General features: G+C 56.4%; 1 protein-coding gene across 1 annotated transcript; it reads right to left on the bottom strand.

Annotated features, from left to right (window-relative positions):
• Window positions 1-101: 101 nt before the first annotated feature.
• Window positions 102-9,162, bottom strand: CLIC3 (chloride intracellular channel 3). The gene is made up of 6 exons (XM_006264844.4): window positions 9,071-9,162; window positions 3,916-4,025; window positions 3,378-3,503; window positions 2,907-3,013; window positions 2,141-2,316; window positions 102-1,642 (listed from the first exon to the last, which is right to left on the bottom strand). The coding sequence occupies exons 1-6, from the start codon at window positions 9,104-9,106 to the stop codon at window positions 1,373-1,375; spliced, it is 825 nt and encodes a 274-aa protein (XP_006264906.2). The 5' UTR covers window positions 9,107-9,162; the 3' UTR covers window positions 102-1,372.
• Window positions 9,163-10,443: the final 1,281 nt, after the last annotated feature.

The raw sequence follows: 10,443 nt of genomic DNA, 5'->3' as shown, positions 1-10,443 counted from the left end.
CCTGGGGCTCCCATGTCAGCTGTGCCCTGTGTAGCCCACATGTGGTCAAGAAACTTCCCCTCCCTGGAGAAGGTCAGTTATTGTTCAACACCACGGCGTGCTGTGCTTTGCCTTTCTTTCCTCTTTATTGACTCTTAAAAGCTCTAGGACAGTAGACAAATATGACCTGCTAGAGACAAATGTGGTGAGGTTTGGGACAAAAGAAGGGATGAGCCTTGTAGCTACTGGACCGGGTGGCAGAGAGCCTGGGGGTAGCTGGGCAATGAGCCTCTCAACCCCGATACCTCAGCAGAGGGCTGCGAGCCAGCTTCCAGCGCCTGTGACCTTGAACACCAGAGGTGACACACTGCTGTACAACTGTTTTTCCCCCTCACAACCTCCCTGTTCCTGGCTCTTTAAAGGCCACTGTGATGCTAGTACAGAGCTCAGTTAGGGCTGGGCCAACCTTTGGGGCAGGAACCCACCTCCTTCCATGGCCAGGCATTAGTGTGTATTTACCCACCCTGCCCCCCCCCCCCCCCCCCCAAATACTGGACTTGCTGCTGGTTTTGCTTCTAGGAAGGCTTCTTGGCTCCTGAAGATCTGTGGGACTCACCACTGTGAGCCCCTGTTTGTTGCAGGAAACCTGCCCCTTGCTGACAACAGGTGCAGAGTGGCCTGGAATGGAAGCTACAGCTCCCGGCATAGTGAGGGCTGAGCCCTTTTAGCACAGGGAGGAGCCTTAGTGGACAGGTTCAAGCAGCTTTATCCAGCCTTGCTGGCCTCCTCTGCCGCCTGCCTTCCCCGCTCGCCAGCTGGGATGCACTGCCCAGGCCCCAGGGGAGCTCCCGGCTGCCAGAAGTCTTCTCTGCAGCCTGTTCTGCTCCATTCCAGCTCTGAGGCTTCTGTTATCACTGTGTCCTTAGCAGGCAGGTGATGGAGAGGGTTGGCCTTGAGAAGGTGGCCGTGCCTCCTCCTTGTACATGGAGTACTTCTACCTCCAAGTCTTGATGGGGCTGGAGAAGCGGGGGGCTGGAGTGAGAGGCCTTGAGGAAGCATGTCAGACAAGATGGAAGGATATTAGCTGAAGAGGCTTCCCAGAAGATCCTCCCTCGGGGAGGGCTTCAGGGTACATGGGGCAGGCTGGAGAGAGAGGAGGTGAAGGCCACCAAAGAGCAGCCTCCTGTTGGGCTAAAGCCCTTCCTAAATCAGGTAGGACTGCTAGCACTGCCCTGATGTAACCCAGGCCCAGCTCGCCCCAATCCAGGAGCAGTGCTGGGCCACGGCTGTTCAGGGCACAAGCCTGGAGCAGCTCTTGTTCCCTCCACCTCTGTTTGGTGTTTGTGGATAACACACAGGCTCATTTCACAGCACAGCCCCATCAGGTCTGTCTCTATACTCTTCCCCCGGCCCCACCTCCTGCTCTGGGGCTTTGGCACTGGCCATTAATGGAGGGGGACAGGGGAGCCATCGGTGACCGTAGAGATGGTAGTGGCCTCTGCTCGCCGGAGGACCGATCCACAGGGCTATAGGCCTGCACTATCTCCTCGTTGTTGGGGCAGGTGTACTTGAATTCCTTGACCTCTTGGGCATTGTTCAGATACTGCCAGATGCCTCGCAGGTCCTTGGGGATCCCAAATTGCCGGTAGTGCTCACAAACAACCTGTGGGGAGGAGCAGCAGCATTTCTTATCTTCTGCACTCAGACTGTTTCCCCCCACTACCTCACTCAGGGCAGCCCCCAGCTTTCCCAGCAGAGCCTCCTGGATCGCAGGCCCCAGCTGGAGTGCACTGTGCTCCCTTGCAACTCGGAGAGCTGCGTGGAGCTGAGGGCTTTGTCTGGGATCTGCCCCCATGGAAAAAAATCCCATCTCTTGCTGCCGTTCTGTCTTTGGGATGTAGGGAGTTGCCCCAGCCCAACACCAGCTTGACAGTGCTTGCTCAGTGTGGCAGCAGTGGCCAGCCATGGGTGGCAGGGACCAGTGAGGGGCAAGTGGCAGACACTTCTGTGCAGGGCTGAAGGGAAGAGGGAATCTGATGGGTCACTAGCCCATGTAGGGGAGGTAGAGGGCCCTTGGTGGAGGATAGAGTAGGGATGAGGTAGAGGAGGGCTCCCAGGGAGGAGCAGGGTGAGGTGGTGCTTCAGGGGATCCTGCACTCACGTGGACGATGTTGAGCTTGGGCAGCAGGCTGCAGTCGGCCAGTGTGAGCTGGTCCCCGTCCAGGAAACGCCTGCGGGACACGGTGAGGCGGGGGTCCTGGGCGAGCTCATACTCCAGGGGTGTGCGCAGGTACGTGTCCAGTTTCCACAGGGCCTTCAGCAGGCCACTCTGCAGGGCTAGGGTGTGGGGAGCAGAGCAATCAGCACAAGGCCTGCAGAGTCCTGCAAGGGCTGGCATGGCGTTGCTGTCTGCTGGCCAGGCCCTATTAGCCCCTGCCCCATGCAAGGATGAGCACCTTCCTCTACTGGCGAAAGCTGCCCTGCCAGCTCCAGGGACAGTCCCAACCACCCCCAGGCCAGGGTGGCTCAGGTCATAGGACCATGCCCCTGTGCCTTAGCTCACTGCAGGGCTTCAGCTGCTCACTCCTTGCAGGCAGAGTTGGGGGTGCCTGGGTCAGGGTGAGAGCTCCCCACCTGCCCTGCAGTGAGCCCCTTCTAGCAGAGTGGAGGCCTCCTCACAGAAGAAGGGGAGCCAGTGCCATAGCGATGACTCATGAGGAGGGCCAGGCAAGGTCTGACTCAGCAGAGGGGAGGCCTGGGAGGGGTTTTAGGCTGATAAAGCTGAGGAGAGCAGCAGCAAGCCTGCATGGGGCAGCAGGGAGGCATGTGGGGCAGGCAGCATGATGCCAAGGAAGGCAGCAGGGCCCTGCCCCATGTGGCTGCTTGTAGATGCCCTCCTGTCCATCCCTGGCGTGACAAGCCCTCACCTTCATCCTGGGCAGGCAGTGGGTTCTTGATGTATGCAGAGAACTTGTGGAAGACATCGTTGCCTGCCACGAAGGACTCCTTGTACCGTGGAACCAGGCTTGGGTACCTGCAAGAGGCCAACGGAGGGAGGCTGTAAGCTGGGGCAGAGCGGTGGGCCTGGGTTGGGGCAAGCCTGGGAAGCCACATGGACTCAGAGTCCCCTACTGTGCCCCAAAGTCTGTCCTCTCCTTCTTTGTCTCTTCCCATGCCCTTGTGCCCATCTCGTCCTCTCTCACTCCACATTTCATCCCGCCCCATCACTGTCCAGCTCTTACCTTCCCACCCTGCTTCCCCCTCCCACCAGCCCTGAAGAAACCATCATATTCCCCATCCCTGCCCCCAACACAGCATCCCCCCACCCCCAGGGACTGATCTTTGTTGCTTTGATTGTGTGGGGCTGACAGTGCCCAAGGGAAGGGCTGGCCACTCACTTTGGGGGCCTCAGTGTCTCCTCCAGGAACTCCTCAATCTTGATGGTGTCAGTTTTGGGTTCCCCATCATACAGCAGCACGGGTAGCTGGGACCCTGGAGCAAAAGCCTTCAGGACATCCAGGGATCTGCAGGGAGAGGGGCTCACAGTGACACTGAGGCATGGCCAGGAGCTTGCTGGGGCAGACGCCAGCAGGTGCTGCCATGCACCTGTCTGCAGATGCAAGCCATGCAGTGGCTGTGTGCCAGCCTGATGTCCTCTGCCAGCAAGTGCCCTGCTGTGCTGCCCTGAACAGACAGAACTCGTTGCCTGCCCCATCACATGGCAGAGCAGAAGGTGAGCTAGCATGGTCAGGGGGAAGAGGAAGCTTGGGCCTTTCCAATCTGTTCAGTCTCCTTTCCTGGTTTTGGGTGAGTCGCCTTGGTGGACACACAGGTGAAAGGAGAGGCAGGGGGCTCCATGGAAGTGGGTGGGTATCCTAGGGGGGAGGGAGTGTGAGCAACTTGTGATGGTTTTCCTGGCCCAGCCTTTCTGCTCACCTTTTCACATCCACGGTGGTCAGAGTGAAGGGCACGCCCTTGAGCAGGAGGACCATGAAGAGGCGCTGGCAGAAGGGGCAGTGCCCAATGCTCTCGCCATCATCGCTGGCCTGTGGAGACACATAGCACCCTTGTCCCGGGGCAATGTCTACAGCCTTCCTCCCCTGCTCCCCCCTACCCCCCGTCCCGGGAAGTCTCCTCCCTCCTACACTCAGGGTTGGGGGAGTCCTGTGCAGGCTGAATTTCACATTGAACCCTTCTATGCCTCTGTTTCCTCCATCTGTACAATGCAGGGAGACTGTGATCAGAGACAACTCAGAGCCATAAGTCCTGGCTGCCTGGACACTGTGACCAAGGGACCAACTGTACCAGCTGGGGTACGAATCAGCTTTTGCAATAGCCAGGGTAGTTTCCTTCAGATAATCCTATGGCTTGTACAGTGACAGACTATGGGCAAAAGAAGCTGGTGCCAAGGAAGGCGGTGTCTTTGTTGGTGTTGCAGAGAAAAGACAGTGACAGACTCGCAGGCAAACAAAGAACAATGCTATTAGGCTGCACTTCCCACCCTGCACTTTGGGATCAGGCAGGGACACTCTGCATAGCTCACATGGGTGTTGGCCAAGCGGGGTCTGGTTTTACCTAGGCCTGTGCTGGCTAGTATGCAGCCTCTGATGAATGGTACCGAAACTGCATGCTAGGTAGGGCTGCTGGATCATTAATGATAATCAGGGCCAGCCTCCAGTCCCAGCTACACTGGGGTAAATCTGGAGGGACCCTCTCATCCCCTGCACTGGGACCTCTGCAGACAGACCATGCTTTACCACTAGAAAAATGCCATTTTGGTGAAACAACCAGCATCACAACAAGCTGCTGTGCCATCCTTGGCTAACCTGAGTCCTGCAGCTATTCCTCATGTGGCTTCTTCCTACCGGAGGACTGAGTAGAGAGATCAAAAGTCATTGCCCCCAAGCCCCAGCTTAGTGTGTTTGTTAGCTAGATTGACTGGTCGACCCATCACCTGCTCTGACCCCCATGCCCAGCAATCACCAGGCTGTGCCCTCCTCCTCTCAGTGACTAGCAAGCACCTGGGTTATACACAACCCTGTGGCACTACTGGAGACAGAAGGGAAAAGCAAGTCCTCCCTGCTAAGCCTCATGAGGCCTTACTGGGTTCCTTGGTGAGGTTTTTCAGCACAGGAACCATTGCCCTGTGCCAGCCTGCCCCATCCCCTGGCAGCAGGGTGGTTGTTGTAAGTGTCCAAGTACCTGAAGGCTGTCTCTATAAGTTCAGTGCACAAGATTTCACAAGAGGCTCAGCAGTTACTCCAGATGGCAGCTGGCCACGGATGCTCTGCTTGCCCCTTTCAGAGCCTGGCAGGATTGAGGGCTGCCAGGAGACTGAACCATTAATTCCCTAGTCTGGTTAGCTGGAAGCTCTAGAGCTTCACACATTATCTGGCACAGGGAAGCCAGCAGCTGTAGCAGGGAAGGCCCTGGCATGAGCTCCAGCCCCTGGCACAGAACCCCAAGGCAGAGTCGTTGCTGGGCAGGGAGTTTTGTAATGAAAATTATTCTAACATTACATGCCCTTCCCTTCTGTTCCAGGGCGGATGCTGCAGTCTGGTTACACCTAGCCTGTTCTGGCAGGTGAGTCAGACACCGGACAACACAGCTACACCCAGGTTGGAGCATGACATAAGGCTGCATATTCCCAGAGACACAAACTCAAGGGAGAAAGCAACGGCTAAGCCAGGGGTGTCCAACATACAGCCAGCCCACAGGCTGCATCTGGCCTGCAGAGGAAGTCATCTGACCTGCAGGGTTTCTCTCTGGCAGACAACTCATCTCCCATGGGGCTTCTTTCTGTGGCTCTCAGAGCTGCTGTGCCAGTGTGATCAGCCCCCAGGGGGTTAATGGCCTTCTTCCTCCCCTCCCCCCGCCAAATCCACAGCCATATTTCTGGTTTTTTATTCTCATTTGGCACCCAAATTGGTGACAGGGCAGCAAGGGGGTTAACAGCAGCTGTGGCAGCTCAGATCCAGCCTGCATAACTCACTGGAGTGCATCACTCCTGGTCTAGGCTACAGCGTACAACAGCTGGGTACAAGCAAGCCACAATTTCCATTGCCTTAAGTGGACTTGGGTGCTTTATTATTAGTCTCTATTTTTAGGGTGGGGAGGACTGAGAGCCAAGTGTGAAGGGACCTGCCAAAGGCCCTGCCTAAGGCCAGTCAGAAAAGCAGTAGCAGAGCCAGGAACACACCCCAGCACTCCTGACCTCCAGCCTGGTCTGATGAACAAAACACCCAATAATGCCACCACCCCTTGCAAACAGTGCTGCTGGACCCACCTAACTGAACAGCACAGCTACCACCCCAAGATGGGTTTATGCACAGGTTCCAGCAGGACTCAGGGTGTCCTGCCACCAGACACTTCTCCTGCAGTTTCAGTGGCTGCAGGAGTCTTTTCTGCTTCCTGCCCTAAATTATCACACAACCTGCCCATGTGCACGGATGGACTCTTGGCCTGGAAGGCACCTCAGGGGGCACCTGGTTCCACCCCCCTGCTGTGATGCAGGATGCACTGTTCCTAACCAACCCAGCCAGCTGCCAGGCCTGCCTGTTCTCCGACTACCCCCCACCACCTCCAGCGAAGGGGATCCCACAGTTTCCCTGGGCGCCTTGTACCCTTGTCTGACAGCTCCAAAGATTTTCCTGAGATCTAATCTCAATTTCTTGCTGCTGTTTCCTGCCCTGCCCTTTTCAGCTGATGGGAGAGCAGGCTGTTCCCCCTCCTCAAATATTTGAAAGGCTGCTATCAAGAAAGCTGCTATCACTTTTTCTCTAAGCTAAACATACTTGGTTCCCTCAACCGCTCCTTGTAGAGTTTGCGTTCCAGCCCCTTTATCAGCTGTATCCATTGCCTCTGGGCCCCCTCCATTTTCTCTACAGCTTTCCTAATGCAAAGCCCAGCAGCATGAGGCCTAACCAGGGCTGAGCAGAGTGGTGCTGTCACCCCCTAGCCTCACATACAACACTCCTGCTTAAGCAGCCCTGAACTGCATTTGCTGCTCTTGCTATAGCATTACAGTGCCGACTCCTGTTAAGTCAGTGATCCAACAAAGTCCCCAGGTCCTTCTCAGCACTGCTACTGCTCTGTCAGGTATCTCCCCACCTGTTTCTGTGCATTCAGTTTATTCTCCTGGAGAAAGCACCTTGCTTTTGGCTTGGTTGTATTCCATTGCGCTGTCTCTAGCTCAGGTCCCCAGTGTATGCAGACCCTTTCCAACTCTAATGCCATCCTCCAACATATTGGTAGGGACTGGAGGAAGGAGGACACAGCAGCACCATGACAATCTTCCTCTCCACTACCTTGGGACTACTCTGCTCTGCTCCCAGCTTGCTTGGGCTGGAGGAGCCTGGCTCCCCTGTGCAAGGTTAAGGACAGGTACATTGTTTACAGAGGCCCAATAGAATAAAGGCTTCCCAACAGCTAAGAGACCCGGGTTGCCTCCCAGTGGGTCTGACTGCTGGGACAACTGCCCATGGGCACTACAGTCCTTACTCAGAGCCACACTGTGCTAACATGCAGGATGCCCGGAGCCAGCTGCAGCCAGGTGCAGCTATTGCTGTGGGCACCAGCATCTCCTTCCCAGATGGAACAAGTCATGGGACTTGCACTTGAACTAAGTCAAGGGATGTGCCCTTCTAGGCATAGGGAAGCCCAGGCTCAGTGGGGTCGTATGGGAACCAAACCCCAGAGGTCAAAGGTAAGTATGGGCATCTCTTCCCAGTAACCAGGATAACCAGACCAGGGTTGGCAAGGATGTGGGAGTAGAGTGACCCTCAAAGTAAAAGCTGCTTATCACTGACCATATCCCTGCTAAAGTGATGCCAACCCCTGGCCACTGTGCACCCAGGAGCAAGGGACCAGGCTGGCTTTCTCAACACCAACTGACAGAGAAATCCCAGGGAGGGAACAGACTGAGGGCATGGCCCCACAATCAGTCAGGCCCTGCAAGAGCCAGCAAGGGGGTTGGCACTGGTGAAATGCCCAAAGAACCTGGTGCCTTCTGCTACCCAGCTGGTTTCTGCCAACCAGGCAGAGGTCCAGCCCCTGTTCAGGGGAGTGAGGCTGGCAGGTACTGGAGCTGGAGGGAAGGGATTTTGCTGGACTTGGGTGGGACTGGGTGCTCCATTTCCCTGTGCCTTTCTCTTGACGGGAGGCAGTTTTGCTGGCTCATTTGATGAGAAGCCCTGAGGTGGCCAAAACCTTACAGGTATCAAAAGGTCCTGCGCAACTCAGTGCCCCCCACACACCTGGCAAAAGTGCTAATGGCCCATCCAGACAGCTGCTCTGTGGGGGTGTACTGGGCTGGGGGTTGGAGGCTCCTTACCTGCATCCGGGGAGGGGGGGAGCAGAGTCTCGTGTGAAGAAGAGGAGCAGAGTGGAAGGTCCTGGCTGTGATGGGCACCAAAGGGTGAACCACACTAACCGCTATCTCAGCAAGCAGCTGTTAGCTTCACTAGAGACAGTGTTAAATGCCCCAGGAAGCTCCCCGCCAGCAGCCAGGGTAAGCAGAGAGCAAAGGTGTCAAAACCCACCAGTACCACCGAGCAGTTATCAGCTGAGGAGACCCTCACAGCTACAAACACCCACCACACGGCCCCCTACACTGCAGCAGACAGGTCTCTGCATCAGAAACCCACCTTCCTCTGACCACAGGCCGAGGGCAAGAGGCAGGAACATGTGCAGCCTTTTCAGCCTCTGCGCCTTCAGCTAAGTCACTCTGGGCAGTGTTAGCCAGAGCCTCCTGGAGTCAAGCCCTTGGGGGGGGGGGGGGGTCACATGCAGGAGACTGTGAGGTCTGTTAGGGCAGCGAGGCATGGGGGGCAAGGGAGGGGCTGCAGGTAGGACTGAGGGCTCCAGCTGAACTATCCCTGGTAGCCCAGCACAACCTTGGGGATCACTTGTCTAGAGACGGACTCCCCGCCAGACCCAGCCCAAAGACATCTCCCAGTCTACATCAGCCTGCAAGTGTTAACAAGCAGAGCTCTGTGAGCTGTGACATGCTGCGTACACATACAGCTGGAGTTTCCTAATGAGCCCCCCGCCGCATGCCTGACCCCCCACCTGGCAGAGGGGCAGCCCTTACCTTGATGAAAAGTTGGAGCTTGGAGCTCTCGGCCATCCTGATCCTCACTTGGCAGGGGCGTGCGCTGCTCTGAGCACACTGCGCCAGGCTGGCTGGTAAAGCTCGTCTCTCACTGCCCCACCCTGGCGGCAGCTCCACCAACCACATTCCTCTCCAGGGTGCAGGCAGGTCCTGGAGCCAGCTGTGCAGTGCAGCTGTGGGCCTCCTCCCAGCTCCACCGGAAAGGCGGCAGCCTGCTACACAGAGCCATGCCCGAGATGGCCATCAGGATGGAGCTACCAGGAACAGCTGTGGAGTGTCCAGCAGCCTGATGGATGGTTGTGTGGCAGTGTACTGCTGGCACTGTGTGGGAGCTATCAAGAAGCGGAGCTGCTGCTCCTCACATGGCCCAGCTGGCCTCTGGATTGTATATTCCATAGCCCCCAAAGGCTTCGTGGACATGCTGGCTGAAAGCAACAAATGAACAGGCCAAGATGCAGGAGAAGGGCAATGGCTCCTGCTGACATGCTCCATTATAATGACTGCATCTCTGGTCTGGGGGGGGGGGCATGACGGCTGGCACGGACAGCTGCACTTAAGAGCACAGAGGGACGGCCTGTACTTGCTCATGCAGTGCTTGGGACTGGGACAGCAGGGGGGATGTGGGTGAAGATGGAAGGGCATCAGCTGTGTTGCATGTGGGGGAAGAGCAGGGGATGGCAGGTGGGAGTTGTGGGCCTCAGCTATGCAGACCCTGATGCCCCAGGATTACCAATGCAAGGGGCTCGCTGGGGTAATTTAGAAAACTGCCTTCCTATCTGTTTGGGGTTCACAGGGGATGACACCTTCAGTACATCTGCCCACCACATATGGGAGCGTGAGGCTTGGAGAAGAGCCATGGTGGTCATGCTTTAAGGCCAAGCCAATGACAACTACTTTGCTTGCTGCACACCCTTTCACAGCACCTGATGAAGTAACTTCAGCTCATGAATGCTTATGGTATATATACATATATCTACCTACTTAGGTTAGTCTATATTATAGACTCTATAAGGTACAAATCTACCCTGCCCTCTACTTGGCTTCAGACTAACATGGCTAAGTACATCCCTTGTGACAACTAAGCCAACCACCCCACATGCTCTCACTCACACAGTCCTGATGGCAGCCTGACCTGCTCATTTCCAAGGCCACCACCTGCCAGCTCAGACCCTGCCTTCCCAGGCACATCAACAGGATGATCCCAGGGTACCAAACTCCTCCTTCACTGGTCAGGCTGGCTAAGCTGCCCATGCACTGGAAAGGGTGAAGATTTCTGGGAACGGATCCTGCTGGGTGGCTGTCATGTGGAGATAAGCAGGGCTTTTTAATTACAGGCACTCTCCTACTCTGTC

This window comes from Alligator mississippiensis, chromosome 12 (genome assembly GCF_030867095.1).
Source record: "Alligator mississippiensis isolate rAllMis1 chromosome 12, rAllMis1, whole genome shotgun sequence".
NCBI lineage: Eukaryota > Metazoa > Chordata > Crocodylia > Alligatoridae > Alligator > Alligator mississippiensis.
This window is presented reverse-complemented; position numbering and strand designations above follow the sequence as displayed.

Bases quoted from the DNA above. Each gene is read 5' to 3' on its own strand.
- CLIC3 (XM_006264844.4), bottom strand. From the start codon at position 9,106: ATGGCCGAGAGCTCCAAGCTCCAACTTTTCATCAAG. The intron at 3,504-3,915 runs GTGAGCAGAAAG...CTCTCCCTGCAG, and splicing joins ACCACCGTGGATGTGAAAAG to ATCCCTGGATGTCCTGAAGG. The intron at 1,643-2,140 runs GTGAGTGCAGGA...TCCTCCCCACAG, and splicing joins CCAAGCTCAACATCGTCCAC to GTTGTTTGTGAGCACTACCG.